We start from the raw sequence: 17,828 nt of genomic DNA on the forward strand, positions 1-17,828 counted from the left end.
CCCAGGCGCCCCTTATTTTTATCATTATTATTATTTTTTAAGTAAGCTCTATGCCCACCGTGGGGCTTGAACTTATAACCCTGAGATCAGGAGTTGCATGCTGTGCAGACTGAGTGAGCCAGCCAGCCACTCCCCAATATTGCATTGGAGAAGTATTAACTATTTTTATTCCTGAGCTTTTCCTTGGCAGTCTTTCCACTCTCTGTGAAAGCTTTTAGAATGTTTATTCCATCCCCCAACTTCAGTAATTTCATGATAGATGTTTTGGTGGGCTTTTCAGTTTTGAAATTTTTTATTTCATTATTTCCTCACTGCGATATTTTCTGCTCTGTCTTCTTAGAAGTATTATTTGTCAAGTACTATATCTCCTTGATTGATGGTATACTTTTCTTTCTCTCTCCATTGTCTTTTTTTATCTGTTCTACTTTCTAGGACATTTTTCACCTTTACCTTGTAGATCTCCTGTTGAATTTTACAAATTGGTATACTTTTATTTTTTATTATTTATTTTTATTTATTCAAGTAATCTCTACACTCCATGTGGAGCTCGAACCTCCACACCCTGAGATCAAGAGTTGTATGTTCTTCCGACTATCAAACTGCTATTAACTTGTGACTGATAATATATGCAAAAGCTATGTAATGTATATTTGTACACATTGAAGGGCTGTATTTTGTAGTTTGAATGCATTTTTTTTTTTTCTTAATTTTTTTTTTTTAAGATTTTTATTTATTTGACAATTTTTTTTTTTTTTTTTTAAAGATTTTATTTATTTATTTGACAGACAGAGACACAGCGAGAGAGGGAACACAAGCAGGGGGAGTGGGAGAGGGAGAAGCAGGCTTCCCACCGAGCAGGGAGCCCGATGCGGGGCTCGATCCCAGGACCCTGAGATCACGACCTGAGCCAAAGGCAGACGCTTAACAGCTGAGCCACCCAGGCGCCCCTTGAATGCATTTTTTTTAATGGTATTCTATTCTTGTTTCAGTAATCCAGTATCTTTTTTGTCTCTGAGAATATAAATTGATTAAAACCTTTTCTTCCTGCATTTTATCTACTATCTCTGAATTTCTTTTTACCATTTGTTTTGATCTGCCTTTGGCGATGCAGCTTTTCTTTTAAGTCTTACTGGTTAAGGATTTTCATGGTTAAGAGATGGGCACTGAAAGATGGATTGGAAGTTCTGTGTGGGTGGGGTATCTCAGATGTTGGTCTACACTGTAGGATGGTAAAGTGGTGAGCAAGCTTCATTACCAGGGGTAAATGGGCTTTTCTCTTAGGTATTAATATTCTCTAAGAGAAATATCTTGAAGTCATTGGCCTTGAGTTATCTTAGTCTGGTTGATGGGCAAGGAAGGTTAGTTGGGGAGGTTCATCATTCAGTCATTTCTTAATTTTCTTTTCTGTTTCTTGTATTATCCCTGACTTCTTTAGCATCTGGTGTTCCTGGGTTTATCTTGTTCATTTTATGTACAGAAAAACTTCTTGTTTCCCTGGGTCAAGTAGGAATAGTATCATGGCTGTCTGGGTTTGGAATCTGCAGGTTTTAACTGTACCTTTCATTTAGTCCTATTTTCTGCCTGTGCTTCCTCTCTGCATTTAGATGTATCTGATGCTCTTTATTCCCGAGCCTTTTCATTGTTCTGTAGGGTGGACAATTTTGTTGATAAATCCTTCCATAGCCCCTTCCAAGTTTATTTCGTTTGCTCTGAGTCACTTATTATTCCTCCTTTTTCTTTCTTTCTTTTTTTTTTTTTTTTTAAGATTTTATTTATTTATTTGACAGAGAGAGACACAGCAAGAGAGGGAACACAAGCAGGGGGAGTGGGAGAGGGAGAAGCAGGCTTCCTGCGGAGCAGGGAGCCCGATGTTGGGCTCTATTCCAGGACCCTGGGATCATGACCCGAGCCAAAGGCAGAAGCTCAACGACTGAGCCACTCAGGCGCCCCTCTTCCTCCCTTTTCTATCATCCAAAATTTGTTGCTGTTTGTTATCTGTTCTTTGATTTTCTCTTTCCTAATGGAGTTAAAGATCTTTTTTTCTTTTAGGGTATTTGTAGTGGGTTTTTAAATAGACCAGAAATAAATGTTAAGTGTAAAATCAAGCTGGACTTAACTGAAAGTGATGTTTATTTATTTAAAAACACTTTCTTCTCCTGCAGTATGGGTAGGGATATAGAGAGAAGTACTGTATTGAGAATTCAAATACCTAAACTTTTCAGAATGGATTGTCATATAATAAAGTGTATAACTTACGTAAGTATTTAAAGATATGTGTATATGTGTATTTGTGTATCTTCACTTAGACTATCAGCTCTCCTTGAATTTGTATATTTGTAAGGACCTAGATTCAGTTCTGTGTTAATTTCTGAATGTATAACTTTTGTCTTTTTTTTTTAAGATTTTATTTACTTGACACAGAGCACAGGCACGGGGAGTGGCAGGCAGAGAGAGAGGGAGGGAGAAGCAGGCTCCCCACGGAGCAAGAAGCCCAATGCGGGACTTGATCCCGGGACCCTGGGATCATGACCTGAGCAGAAGGCAGATGCTTTACTGACTGAGCCACCCCTATGATTTTTGTCTTTTTAAGATTAGTGTTTCCTAGTCTGTTAAATGCCCCCAGGGCCTGCCAGTGAATTTTTTTTTTTCTGCCAGTGAATTTTTAAAGTAAATTTGGTTGGCTCTTTGACTTTCCTAATCCAAGTCTGACTTCAAGGTATTTTTGGGAAGGAATTTAAGATTCCTTTTTCACTAAAGAAAGATATTCAAGGGGCTCCTGGGTGGTTCAGTCAGTTAAGTGGCTACCTTTGGCTCAGATCATGATCCCAGCCACATTCCTGGGATCAAGCCCCGCATCAGGCTCCCTGCTCGATGGGCTTTTCCCTCTCCACCGCTTGTGCTGTCCCATGCTCTCCTTTTCTCTCTCTCTCTCAAATAAATAAATAAAACCTTTAAAAAAAAGATATTCAAATGTATAGTCCTTCACTTTGAACTTGGATTTTCTTGAACCTTAAGAAAAACTGTTTGGGAGCGCCTGGGTGGCTCAGTCGTTAAGTGTCTGCCTTCGGCTCAGGTCATGATCCCAGGGTTCTGGGATCGAGCCCCGCTTCAGGCTCTCTGTTCGGCTGGAAGCCTGCTTCTCCCTCTCCCACTCCCCCTGCTTGTATTTCCTCTCTCGCTGTGCCTCTCTCTGTCAAATAAATAAATAAATCTTTAAAAAAAAAAAAGAAAAACTGTAAGAAAAATTTCAGGAGTAGTATGTTAATTTTTCTTCTTGTAGAAATTGTGGTAATACAGAATTTTAAAAGTGGAGATCTTAGAGGTTAAATCCCTTTCATTTTGCCACCGAGAAGATGGGCCTGATGTATTATTTATCTATTTCTGTGTAATATATTACTCAAAAAGTAGTATCTTAAAACAACAATGAACATTATCCTCAGAGTTTTTAGGGATAGGAATTTGGGAGTGGTTTTTGCTGGTTGGTTCTGGCCTGGATTTTTCAGGAGGTTGCATTCAAGTTGTTAGCCAGGTTACAGTCATCCCAAGCCTTATGTGGGGCTTGGAGGGTCTGCTTCCAAGTTGGTTCACTTAACGTGGCTGGCAGGTTGGTGCTTGTTGTTAGTGGGACCAGCACTCAGTTTTTTCTCCTGTGGACTACACAGCATGAGCTCCTTGATTATTTTACAACATGATAACTGGCTTCTCTCAGAGCGAGTGATCCAGAAGAGAGCAAGGCTGAGTGGCAGTGTCTCTTACGACCTAGTTTCAGATGTCACACAGTCATTTCAGCCACATTCCATTCATTAGATGTTAGTCATTAAGTCTGTTCCACATTCAAGGGGAGGAAAATTGGGCTTCCCTTTCTAAAGGGAAGAATATTAAAGAATTTGTGGCTATACTTTAAATTTGCCACACTTGGAGAAATGAAATTACGTCTATATGGTCATTTAGGGAGTTGGTGCTCTATTTGGATTACAATATAGATGATTTGATAATATAACTCAGTACAAATTGTAAGTAATAGTTTTACTCTCATCCATCATTGGCTACAGTTACTCTTTTTTTTTTTTTTTTTAAAGGTTTTATTTATTTGAGAGAGTGAGCATGCGTGCAAGAGCACAAGTCGGGGAGAGGGGTGGAGGAGTAGATGGGGAGGGAGAACCAGGCTCCCCACTGAGCAGGGAGCCAACTGTGGGGCTTGATCCCAGGACCCCAAGATCATGACCTGAGCTGAAGGCAGACATTGAACCAACTGAGCCACCCAGGCACCCCTGTATGTAGTTATTCTTATAATCTGGGACTTGAGTATCATTTATTTGATTTACTGGACTCTTTAATTATTCACAGTATTGCCAGGCATTATGCTAACTGAACATGTCTAAGAGAACTAGATTTGTGTGTAATAATTACTGACTCTTACTGTATTTATTTATATATATATATTTATATATATACACACATACATACACACGTATGCACACATTGAAGGGTATTGAGTGTATATGTTATTCTTTTTTTTTTTTTTTTAAAGATTTTATTTATTCGAGACACAGAGATAGAGAGAGAGAGAAAGCATGAGCAGGGAAAGAGGCAGAGGGAGAGGGAGAAGCAGGCTCCTCGCTGAGCCAGGAGCCCGATGTGGGGCTCGATCCCAGGACCCTGGGATCATGACCTGAGCTGAAGGCAGACGCTTAACCATCTGAGCCACCCAGGTGCCCCGAGTGTATATGTTATTCTTAAATGCTCTTGATCAGCCAACTAGTGTAGGGATGTCCTTCCCAAGTTAGCCTTCAAGCAAATTATTATTATTATTTTTAGGATTTATTTACTTTTTTTTTTTTAAGATTTATTTATTTATTTGACAGAGAGAGAGAGAGAGACAGTGAGAGAGGGAACACAAGCAGGGGGAGTGGGAAAGGGAGATGCAGGCTTCCCGCTGAGCGGGGAGCCTGATGTGGGGCTCGATCCCAGGACCCTGGGATCATGACCCAAACTGAAGGCAGACGCTTAATGACTGAGCCACCCGGGCGCCCCAGATTTATTTACTTTAGAGAGAGAGTGCAAACAAGCAGGGAGAGGGACAGAAGGAGAGAGAGAATCCTGAAGTAGACTCCCTGCTGAGCATGGAGCCAGATGCAGGGCTCGATCCCAGGACCCTGAGACCATGACCTGAGCCGAAATCAAGAGCCAGCCGCCCAACCAGTGGAGCCACCCAGACGCCCTCCCTTCAAGCAAATTATTAATGTTAAAATACAGCTTTTTTATTAGTCAGCTACAAATCCCTTTGTGTAAAATAAACAATTAGCTTTACTAATAAGGTTTTTGTTTTAGCCAGTTTCCTGATATTTGCTAAACATATATTTAGTACTCAGTACTTAGAGAAGCAAAGATATTTACCACAATTCCTGTTTTTAAATAGTTATTTGTGTAGAAGGACAGATAAATACACACATAAAATTGAAGACTATAATTGTCAACCTAATATGGTGACTTTTTACTACCCAAAGTCCCAGTTTTTGGTGGGATGCCATCTTTATAAATTACTGTTGTGCTACCCTGTGAGGAAGGGAGGAGGTAAAAAATTGGGTGGGGGTGGGGGGGAAGTACTTTGGTATTTGCTTATTTTTACTTTCTATATTACTTAAAATACATAATGGTTGTCTCTCTAGAAAGCATTAATTACTGAAAAATTTTCTTTCTCTTATAGGCAATGTCTATGCTGCTTCAAGGAATATAAGCATTTGGAGATTTTTAACCAAGTAGTGTGTGCACTTATTAACTTAGTGATTGCCCAAGTTCAAGTACTCCGGGACCAGCTTTGTAAACATTGTACTACTATTAACGTAGATTCCACGTGGCAAGATGAGACTAATCAAGTGGAAGAACCACTGAGTATAGAAAGAGAGTGTAAAGAAGGAAGTACAGAAAGACAAAAATCAATAGAAAAAAAATCAAACCCTACAAGAATTTGTAATCTGACTGAAGAGGAATCTTCAAAGAGTTGTGATCCTTTTAGTTTATGGAGTACAGATGAGAAGGAAAAACTTTTACTGTGTGTGGCAAAAATTTTTCAAATTCAGTTTCCTTTATATACTGCTTACAAGCATAATACTCATCCTACTATAGAGGTATGTAAACATAATATTGTGAATGTTAAGTAACACCAAGTTATAGTTATGTTGACAGTTTCTCACTTAAGAATAAATATGAGTTATTGTTGATGGAAAATTTATAAAAATCACAATGGTTAGGAAAAGTATTCCAGTTTTCTGTAGACCATTTCTGCAGCAACTTGGGTTGAACATTTGCTTAACACAGTCCTATTAGGGAAAGATCTATACATTGAACTCGTAAAAATTAAACTGTCCGTGATCTAAACATTTTGCCGATATATACATCTATGCTCTACTTACTGTGACACTTTCAAAGAATAGTAATTGAGGAAAAAGAAGCATGTGGAATTTTGAATTTCATTCTCAGAAACACTGTAACAGAATTTGGAATTCCTTTCATTAAGAAAACTTAACAAATATTCCTTAATAGTTTTAAATGATAGTACTGTCTTTTATAAATCAAGATGCTTGATTCATTCCATTAGTGATGATTTTACAACTTTTCCAAGAGTTTAGAAACCCACTTTAGGTTTATCTAGATAATGGCATTGCTTTGTACACATTGTGGCAGTTGAGACAGTTACAAGATAAGGTATTATATAAGTGGCATATATATGAAATAACAGAGATTTATTATTTCCTATGATTCTCTGAGTTGTCCGGGCAATTCTTCTGTTGGTTTTATGGCAATTGTATTTACTTTGTAAGTTGGAAGACTTTGAAGGTCCAACATGGTGTCACATGTCTGACAGTTGGTGCTGGGTGTTATCTAAGGCTTGGTTGGATTTTCTCCATATGGCCTCTTATTCTCCACTAGAGTTGATTGGCTTCTTTACGTGGTAGTCTTAGCATTGATTCAGGAAGATGAATGTGTAAGCTGTAAGACCTCTTAAGGTCCAGCCTCTGAAATGACACAGTATAAATCCTGCCACATCCTCTTGGTTGAAACCATTAACAAGGGCAGCCTAGATTCAAAGGGGTATGAAGTACAATCTCTGTATGGTAGGAGAGGTAACATTTCATTTCAAACTTTAACATATCTACCACATGCTTTTAAAAAAAGTCTGCCTGTTTTCTCTGGCTTATTTGTTCTATAACCTTCATACTGACTTCTTTCTTCATCTTGAAAAAAAAAATAGTCTTTTACTAAAATGCTTTCACATTGAATTGAGACCACTTAAAAACAGCCCAGGAGGTAGGTATTTCCCCTATTGGAATTCTATCTTCTACAGTTCTTGGTCTATTATTTTTCCTTGGAGAATCTTTTAATGAATCTTACATGACATAAGATATTTAGTAAACATCCTAAAAAAATATCAGCTCAGAATCCTTTTTCAACAAACAGGATCTATTTGTACAAGCCAGCAAAATTTAATCTTAAGAACACCATGTGAATAGTGTTTTTAATGCCTTAATTGATAATTGAAATACGCTGAAAATAGTTTGGTTAGGGATCCAGATATGTGAAATTCATGCAAAGTTTTCTTTTCTTTTATTATGTTATGTTAGTCATGCAAAGTTTCTTAATAAAATTAAATTTTTCCAGTTAAAAATCTCTTAACAATAGAACCATTGCAATACCAAATCTATTTTCTTCCTAAAATCAGTTTGCTTACCACTTTGCCATTTTTTTAATCATTAGAAAAAAATCTCCAAATGTAAGCACAGTCACACTGCCCTACTTTCTCTTTTGAAATAAAGTTCCTCATTTTTACTGTTCTTGAGGATCATTCCATTTGACTACTTGGTTGAAAGCAGTAGTTTCATGAGGTCTTTGAGGTAAAATTCTAATAAAAAACCACCTTAGATAAAATGTAACGTATTTGAGGTAAAATTCTAATAAAAAACAACCTTAGATATAATGTAATCTAGAGTTACACAGAATTCTCTCCTTATACAGAATTTGTGTTTCTGTAATACTCTGTTCATAATATAGCTGTTTCCCAGGTTTCTAATAAGTCAGCAATGATCTCTTTACAAATACTTGAAAAATTTATAGTTTCTATCTTAGTGGCCATGTGGTTAAATGGTAACAGTCCTATTTAACTTTGATTTTAATTTGATTTTGACTCCTTCTAAAGGGGCACAAATTGGCTAAGACTATTTATTTATTTTTTAGAAAGATTTTTATTTTATTTGTCAGACAGCACAAGCAGGGGGGAGCGGCAGGCAGAGGGAGAAGCAGGCTCCCGCTAAGCAAGGAGCCCCGTGTGGGACTTGATCCCAGGACTCTGGGATCATGACCCAAGTTGAAGGCAGACACTTAACTAACTGAGCCACCCAGGTGTCCCTGGCTAAGACTCTTTAAAAGATGATTCAGTACTCCTGTGATAGTATGTAGATAGTTGTGACTTTAGAACCTAGTCAACCATCTTATTTTATATAAGAGGGAACTGGCTTTTTTTTTCTTTTTTAAAGTTTATTTACTTATTTAAGTAATCTATACCCAATGTGGGGCTTGAACTAATGACCCCAAGATCAAGAGTCAAGTGCTCCTCTGACTAAGCCAGCCAGGTGCCCCAAGAGGGAACTGGCTTACACAGGTTAGAAGTTCTGGTCAGGTTTGCACAACATATTGCTGAGGGAGTTGTTTAGAATTCAGTTCATTCTGCTATACTGCTTCTCAGTCACTTCAAACTAATCTCTGTAGCTATTGTATCCATTGCCAGGAGTAAGATAGGAACTCAGAGCCTCTCCTTCTCCCCATCCCTTCCTGTCTGTATCCTTCTTTCTTTCTATCAAAATTGATAATATTTTAAAAGATGTAATTAGAAATAAGTATTAATTCAGGTTAAACCTTACTTTGGGGGCAAGGAGCTGTTGCATTCTTTTCTTAATCCTGAATCATAATGTGTAATTCTATGATGTATTGCCCTAGTATTTTAAGTTTTTATTCTAAGTAAAGGGAAATGAGTATAATAATTATAGAAAGAAGAGAAACCATTGCGCTTGTTAAATGTGTGTGTAATATGATTAGGTAGACTAAATACATTATATTCCAAATTTCTGCATCTAGTTTGGTTTTCTCTTGCCACTTTCCACTGTTTTTATTTACCATTTATTAAATTTAAAAAATATTTTAAATTCACCCTTTTAATGTATACAATTTAGTAAGTTGTAGTATATTCCCACAGTTGTGCAACCATCACTACTGTCTAATTCCCATACAGATGACTTCTTTTTAAGTAAAAATTGTATTCCTAATCCACTGCCTTTCAGTTTTTCATAGTTTGATCATGGAGCAGCATTTGTTTAATTAGATGTAGAATTACTTTCTGGTTACTCATTTATTTATTTTCTCTTTTAAAGTAATAGGCAGATTTCTTTTTTCACTTCTGGAAATAGAATGGCATTATCTTATTTAGTAAATAAGGTGAGGTTTTCTGAAAAGGTAAAAACTAAACATAGGTTTCTTAAGGCCTTTCTAGGGATCATTTAAAATTAGAACTTTTTGAAACAAAAATGATGTTGATTAAGCTTTTAGGAAGGTTTCCTAGTGTTATTCCTACTGTTGTTACCTATAGATCTATGTTAACTCTATATACTACTTAAAATGAGATTTTAATGACACCTTAGGATAATGTCTTCCTTCATGTATAGAGTAGAAACAAGAAATTGTAAAACAGTTCTTCTCTGTAGTCAGAATAGATGTAACCAAGTCCATGAGCAACATTTTGCACATCAGAATAGAATTTTGTTAGGACATTTTCTAGCTGTGGGCACTAGAAATTTTGACTCCATTCTAATATTACAGTATGGTTCACCTGGCTCATGAATCTGTATTTAATACCACAGGTGTTCTTACATTCTGGACTTGTTGAAGTCAAAAGGTTTGGTGAGAATAATTTAAGGCTTTCACTGTGGTCCTGCTAGTAGAAGCTCAGGAGTAGATTTAGGTTTAGTACATTTGATTTAACAAATGTTTTGACCTGTCTTAGGACAGTTTTTGATTATTTGGAAATGTGAGAGTTTTATGTGATGCTCTCCATCATTTGTTTTCAAACTTTATTTCAGCAATAGGACTTACATAAAGCATGTAACAGCAATGAATGACAGGTTTCTTTGGCAGTTAACATTTTTCAGGTGAAAGTATCCAGCTTTCCGATTATAAAAGTAACATTTTCAGTGTGACTAAAAATACAGAATATACAAATACAGACTTAAGCCTTGAACCTCTCTTCTTTCTCCATCTCAGAAAAACCATTGTTAGGAAATTAGTTCACATTATTTCTGGACATATAAAAAGTAATGAAAATCAGATCGTGTTCATAAATCCCGATTTTTAAAATGTAATATAAGATACTGTCTTTCTATGCCTGTACATACGGGCCCACCTTAGCTTTTTAAAGGAATAACCATAAAAATCAATTGCTTAAAGTATAAATAAATAAAGAAGATAAACTTAATTATTTTTAGTGAATGTACAGAGTTACATAACCATTACCACATTCCATTTTTAGAACTGTTCAGTCATCCCAAAAAGATCCCTCATGGCATTTCACCTTATTTTTGAAAGCTCCATAAGACACTGGATGGTTATGCTACAGTTTAATTAGCCATTCAATGGATGGGTATTTGTTTCTAACTTTGAGATATTATAAATAATTTCAGTGAGCATCATTAAACATTTTCCAGCATTACCTTTATTGTTGTTGGGATAAATAACCAAAAGATGAATTGCTGGGTCAAAGGGAATGTGCATTTTAAATGTTGATAGATACTGCCAAATTGTCCTCCAACAAGGTCATACCAGTTTCTTTTCTCACCAGCAATGGATGAGTATGCTTTCAAGTAGTTTAAATCATATGTATACAAAGCACATTGTGGAACTTGTGAGTATACATCTGGGGAATTCCAGAGCACAGTTTTAAAACCACTTAACTAAGTTATAATCTGTTTTTGTAACAATTATCCCAGTTCTTTATGGAAACACTATTGTTTAAAAAGGCAAAATAATATATAATACATAGAAAGATTTCTTTAGAGAAGGCTTAAAATACATTTTAGAACTGAACCATTACTATCTTCAGTTAGGAGTACTGTTATTCATGATGAGAAGCAGTTACAAAACTTATTTCAGGTTTTATAAACTCAGTCTTTAGAGGTATTGTATTTTCTTGAGTATAGTTGACACAGAAAATTGTATTTTTTTAGAGATTATTATTTCTTAGGGTAGCCTAATTGTTTCCTTTTTTTTTTTTAAATCAGGATATCTCAACCCAAGAAAGCAACATATTAGGGGCATTCTGTGATATGAATGTAAGTATGTTTTTCTTATTCTCAGGTTTATGGAAAATTTGGTCTTTTGTTCATATAGGTCTTTGAGTTTATTTTTATGTTTCGTCAGTATCTTTTCCATATTGGTAATAAAATGAAAATTATTCCTGATGAGTTTTAAAATATTTTTTTTCCCTCAGGATGTAGAAGTACCATTGCATTTGCTTCGTTATGTATGTTTGTTTTGTGGGAAAAATGGCCTTTCTCTCATGAAGGATTGCTTTGAATATGGAACTCCTGAAACATTGCCATTTCTTATAGCACATGCATTTATTACAGTTGTATCTAATGTAAGTATTGTTTGGAATTGGTTTTAATCTTGGGAATAACGTTTAGGATTTTAATAACATGAATTTTATGTCCAGAAAAGACAGGTTTTGAGTAATTTGGTGCATGTACAATAATTTTTTTCCTGGGTTGTATTTTGAAAAAATTGAGTACAGAAGCCTTTTTAAAAAGGTCTTATAATAAAAACGGAATTTTATAATTTTTTTTTGAATTTGTCTAAGTTAATGAATTTAAGTTAAATAAGTAAATTTAGCCATTCACTACTTCTCTTTAAAATATAAGATAGGTAGCTGTTTACAGAAGTCTTACCTTGATTTTAATTTTCCTTGCCTGAGATTTTGTACTGGGAAATTTTGGCTTTTTAGATTTTTAGTTACTTAAAAAGATGTTTAGCTTAGGGTACTACTACAGTGTGCCTGACTTTTCTCTATATTACAAGACCTCATAACATATTTCTCCATTTGTAAAGAAGATAATGATTTTATATGTTGTGAAAGTCAGTTACTGTGAAGCACAATAGATGTGGAAGCAGAGAGATACTTTGGTTTTTTGTGCTTCCCAGATACTGAGATTTTTACAAACTGATGGTTTGTGGCAGCCTGTGTCGAGCATCAATTGATGCCATTTTTCCAACAGCATTTGCTCGCTTTGATCTGTGTCATTTTGGTAACTCTTGGAACATTTCAAACTTTTTCATTATTCTTATATCTATTATGGTGATCAGTGATTACAACTCATTGAAAACTCATATGATGGTTAGCATTAACAATAAAGAATTTTAATTCAGGTTTGTACATTATTTTTAGACATGCTACTTCACACTTAATAGATTATAGTATAATATAAACACAACTTTTATGTGCATTGGGAAACCAAAAAATTAATTTGACTGTAATGAAGTTGAGCACTGTTTCATAGGCATATTCACCATTTGGTTATTTTTATGAGAAGTACCTGTTCAAGTGTTTCACCTGTTACAAAAAATTGCATGGTCTACTTTTTCCTTTCAGATGTGTACAGATTCCTTACATGTTTTATATGCAAATCTTTTGTCTGGCATACACATATTGGTAGTATCTTCTTCCACACTATGATTTGCTTTTCCTTCTCGTGTATCTGTTAAGAGATATTATTATTCCTTAATCTTAATGGTTTAATTTATCAAAGAAGTTTTTTGTTAGGGTTATGTTTTCATTTGTGGATGAAGAAGTCTTTCTTATCCTAAGGTCATGAAGTTATTTACCTATATTCTGGAAGTTTTATTGTTTCACATTTTGATTACAGCTCAGTCGGAACTGATTTTTGTGTATGGTGTAAGTGATGAATCAAGATTAACCACCCCCGTTTTTTAAGATTTATTTATTTGTTTTAGAGAGAGCATGAGCACGGGGGCAGAGGGAGAGGGGGACAGAGCATCTCAAGCATACTCTGTGCTGAACACGGAGCCTGACGTGGGGCTCAATCTCATGACCCTGAGATCACGACCTGAGTCAAAACCAAGAGTTGGACCCTTAACCAACTGTGCCACCTAGGAGCCCCTAATTTTCTTTTTCTTAAAAAACAAGCATTGGTCCTAACACTTTAGCAAAGACAGTCCTTTCTTCATTTCCCAGTACCATTTTTGTTATAAATTAGATGTCTTCTTATGTGCGTGGGTCTGGGATCTCTAGCATATAACGTTGTCTCTTCACTTAATGATTAGCTATTTGCACACCATCTTAATCTCTGGAGCTTTATAGCAAGACTTGCTGTCTGGTAAAGCAAGTTCTACCTTCCTGTCATTCTTCTACTTTTTTTTTTTTTTAAGGTATAATTGACATAGTGTTATATTAGTTCGAGGTGTAGAATGTAACATCAGTGTTAGTATATATTGCAAAATGTTTGTCACAGTGAGTCTAATTAACATCCATCACCATTGATAGTTAACAAAATTCTTTTTTCTTGTCATGAGAACTTCTAAGGAGTATTCTTAGCAACTTGCAAATATGCAATACAGTATTGTTAATTATAGTCATGATGCTGTACATTACATCCCCATACCCTGTCATTTTTAAAGAGTGTTTTGTGTCCTCGTGGATCTTTCTATTTGGAATCAATGCCTAATTTGTACATATAAACATTTTGGGTTGCCATGAATCTATAGATCAATTTGGGGAGAATGGTCATCTCTGCAGTATTGAGTGTGTGTGTATATATATATATATAGTAAATGTGTTTTTATTTACATGTTCTTAAATTTCTCTCATAATTTTCTGTGTTTCTGTATAGATGTATTATATGTCTTTTTTTCTTAACAATTTTTATTTTTATTTATTTTTTTCTTTGAAGTAGGCTCCATGCCCAGCGTGGGGCTCAGACTGATGACCCTGAGATCACGAGTCTCATGCTGTACAGACTGAGCCAGCCAGGCACCCCCAATAATAATTTTTTTATCATTTTATTTTATTTCATCATGATAAATGTACTTTTCAATCCCCATCCTCTATAACCCTCATCCCTCCCATGCCCCTTCCTTCTGATAAACATCAGTTCTCTATAATTAAGAGTCTCTGATTTTGTCTCTTCCCCCCCCCCTTTGCTCATCTGTTTCTTAAATTTCACATATGAGTGAGATCATGTGGTATTTGTCTTTCTCTGATTTAGCTTCACATTATACTCTCTAGCTCTGTCCATGTCATTGAAAATGGCAAACTTTCATTCTTTTTTATGGCTGAATAATATTCCATTCTACATCTTTATCCATTCATTTGTCAGTGGGCACTTGGGATGCTTCCATAGTTTGACTATTGTAAATAATGCTGCAGTAAACATAGGGGTGCATATATCCTTCTGAATTAGTGTTTTCATTTTTTGGGTAAATAGCCAGTAGTGTGATTACTGGATCCTAGGGTGGTTCTATTTTTAATTTGTTGAGGAACCTCCATACTGTCTTCCGTAGTAGCTGCACCAGTTTGCATTCCTACCAACAGTTGTATCCTTACCACCAGTTGTTGTTTCTTGTGTTTTTGATTTTAGCCATTTTGATAGGTGTGAGGTGATATCTCATTATAGTTTTGATTCGTTTTCCTGATGATGAGTGATGTTGAGCATCTTTTCATGTGTCTCTTCGCCATCTGTATGTCTTCTTTGGATAAACGTCTGTTCATACCTTCTTATTTTTAGTTGGATTATTTTTTGTGTGTATGTGTGTTGTATAAGTTCTTTATATATTTTGGATACTAACCCTTTATCAGATATGGCATTTGCAAGTATCTTCTCCCATTCAGTAGGTTACCTTTTAGTTTTATTGATTGTTTCCTTTGCTGTGCAAACACTTTTTATTTTGATGTAGTCCCAATAATTTATTTTTGCTTTGGTTTCCTTTGCCTCAGGAGGTATATCTAGAAAAATGTTGCTCTGGCTGATGTCAGAGAAATTACTGCCTGTGCTCTCTTCTAGGATTTTTATGGTTTTATTTATTTATTTATTTATATTTATTTATTTATTTTACTAATTTTTAAAGATTTTATTTATTTATTTGACAGAGAGAGCAAGAGAGCACAAGCAGGGGGAACAGTAGAGGGAGAGGGAGAAGCAGGCTCCCCACCAAGTAGGGAGCCCGATGCGGGGCTCGATCCCGGGACCCTGAGATCATGACCTGAGCTGAAGGCAGATGCTTAACCATCTGATCCACCCAGGTGCCCCGGATTTTTATGGTTTTAGGTCTTACATTTAGGTCTTTAATCCACTTTGAGTTTATTTTTTGTGTATGGTGTAAGAAAGTAGTCCAGCGTGTAGCTGTCCAGTTTTCCCAACACCATTTGTTGAAGAGACTGTCTTTTTCCCCATTGTATCTTCATTCCTTCTTTGTGGAAGATTAATTGACAGTATAATTGTGGGTTTATTTCTGGGCTTTCTGTTCTATTCCATTGATTTATGTGTCTGTTTCCGTGTCTGTACCATACTGTTTTTTTTTTTTTTTAAGATTTTATTTATTTATTTATCTTAGAGCATACCAGCGAGGGAGGAGGGGCAGAGGGAGAGGGAGATAGAGAATCCCAAGCAGGCTCTGTGCTGAGTGCGGAGCCTGACGTGGGCCCAGTCCCACGACCTGGAGATCGTGACCCGAGTGGAAACCAAGCGAATGTTCAACCAACTGAGCCACCCAGGTGCCCCTAGTACCTTACTGTTTTGATTACTACTGGTTTGTAATATAACTTGAAGTTGTATTACCTGGAATTGTTTTACTTCCAGATTTGTTTTTCTTTTTCAATATTGCTTTGGCTATTCGAGGTCTTCTGTGGTTCCATACAAATTTTAGGATTGTTCTAGTTCTATGATGAATGCAGTTGGTATTTGCATCGGGATTGCATTAAATCTGTAGATTGCTTTGGGTAGTACGGACATTTTAACAATATTTGTTCTTCAAACCCATGAGTGTGGTTTCTGTTTCTTTGCATTGTCTTGAATTTCTTTCATCAGCGTTTTATAGTTTTCAGAGTATAGTAGGTCTTTCATCTCCTTGGTTAAGTGTATTCCTAGGTATTTTATTACTTTTGGTGCAGTTGTAAATGGGGTTGGTTTTCTTGATTTCTGTTTCTGCTGCTTCATTATTAGTGTTTAGAAATGCAGTGGATTTCTGTACATTGATTTTGTAATTTTTGATTTTACTGGATTCATTTATCATTTCTAGTCTTTTGGTGGAGTTTTTAGGGCACTGTATATATAGTATCATGTCATCTGCAAATAGTGAAAATTTTATTTCCTCACCAATTTCGATACGTTCTTTTCCTTTTTCTTGTCTGACTGCTGTGGCTAGGACTTCTACTACCATCTTGAACAAAAGTGGTAAGAGTGAACTTCTTGTCTTGTTCTTGACGTTAGGGGAAAAGATCTCAAGTTTTTAACCACTGAGTCTGATGTTGGCTGTGGGTTTTTCATATAAGGCCTTTATTAGGTCTAGTTCCGTCTAGACCTACTTTGTTGAGGATTTTTATCATGAATGGATGTTGTACTTTGTCACATGCTTTTTCTGCACTTATGAAATGATCATATGGTTTTTATCCTTTCTCTTGTTGATGTGATGTGTCATGCTGATTGGCGAATATTGAGCCATCTTGCATCCTGGGAATAAATGCCACTTGATAGGTGGTGTAAGTTTTTTTCTTTAATGTTTTGTTGGACTTGATTTGCTAATAATATTATTGGGGATTTTTGCATCCATATTTATAAGAGATACTGGATTCTAGTTCTCTTTTTTTTGTAGTGTCTTTTTCAGGTTTTTATATCAAGGTGATACTGTTCTCCTAGAATGAATTTGGAAGTTTTCCTTCCTTTTCTGTTTTATGGAATAGTTTGAGAAGAATAGTTATTAATTCTTCTTTAAATGGTTGGTAGAAATATCTGTGAAGCCATCTGGTCATGGACTTATGTTTTTTGGGAGTTTTTGATTATGGATTCAACTTCATTGTTGGTAGTTGGTCTATTCAAATTTTCTACTTATTCCTGCTTTAGTTTTGGTAGGTTATATGTTTCTACGAATTTATCCATTTGTTCTAAGTTGTTCAATTTGTTGGCATATAGGTTTTCATAATATTCTGTTAAAATTGTTTGTATTTCTGTGGTGTTGGTTGTTATTTCTTCACTCTCATTAGTGATTTTGTTTCTTTAGGTCCTCTCTCTCTCTCTTTCTCTTTTTTTAGGAGTCGTGCTAGAGGTTTATCACTTTCGTTCACCTTCTCAAAGAACCAGGTCCTGGTTTCCTCTGTTCTGTTGTTTCTTTTTAGTTTGCGTATCATCTGTTTCTGCTCTGATCTTTATAATTTCCTTTCTTTTCCTGGGTTTGGGTGTTATTTTCTTTTCCTAGCTCCTTTAAGTGTAAAGTTAGGTGGTTTATTTGAGATTGTTCATACTTCTTGAGGTAGGTCTATGTTGCTGTACACTTTCCTCTTTTTAAAGATTTTTTAAAAATTTATTTTTTAAAAATTACTATTTTTTAAAAGATTTTATTTATTTCAGAGAGAGAGAGCAAGACAGAGAGCGTGAGCTGGGGGAGGAGCAGAGGTAGAGAGAGAAGCAGACTCCCCGCTGAGCAGAGAGCCCAATGTGGGGCTTGATCCCAGGGCCCTGGGATCATACCCTGAGCTGAAGGCGGACGCTTAACCGACTGAG

General features: G+C 35.9%; 1 protein-coding gene across 9 annotated transcripts in view; it reads left to right on the plus strand.

Moving 5' to 3' along the window:
* The window catches only part of USP34 (ubiquitin specific peptidase 34), a 256,698-nt gene that overhangs the window by 62,545 nt on the left and 176,325 nt on the right, over positions 1-17,828 (plus strand). For all 9 annotated transcript variants that reach the window (XR_013441778.1, XR_013441777.1, XM_036083556.2 and 6 more), the window contains exons 3-5: positions 5,708-6,128; positions 11,322-11,372; positions 11,531-11,680. Coding sequence is in view for 7 of the 9 variants with exons in the window: in XM_036083556.2 (XP_035939449.2) it covers positions 5,708-6,128; positions 11,322-11,372; positions 11,531-11,680 (622 nt within the window). In the remaining 2 variants the exon portion in view is untranslated. The remainder of the gene's footprint in view (positions 1-5,707; positions 6,129-11,321; positions 11,373-11,530; positions 11,681-17,828) is intronic.

The sequence above is a fragment of the Halichoerus grypus genome, chromosome 10 (genome assembly GCF_964656455.1).
Source record: "Halichoerus grypus chromosome 10, mHalGry1.hap1.1, whole genome shotgun sequence".
Lineage (NCBI taxonomy): Eukaryota > Metazoa > Chordata > Mammalia > Carnivora > Phocidae > Halichoerus > Halichoerus grypus.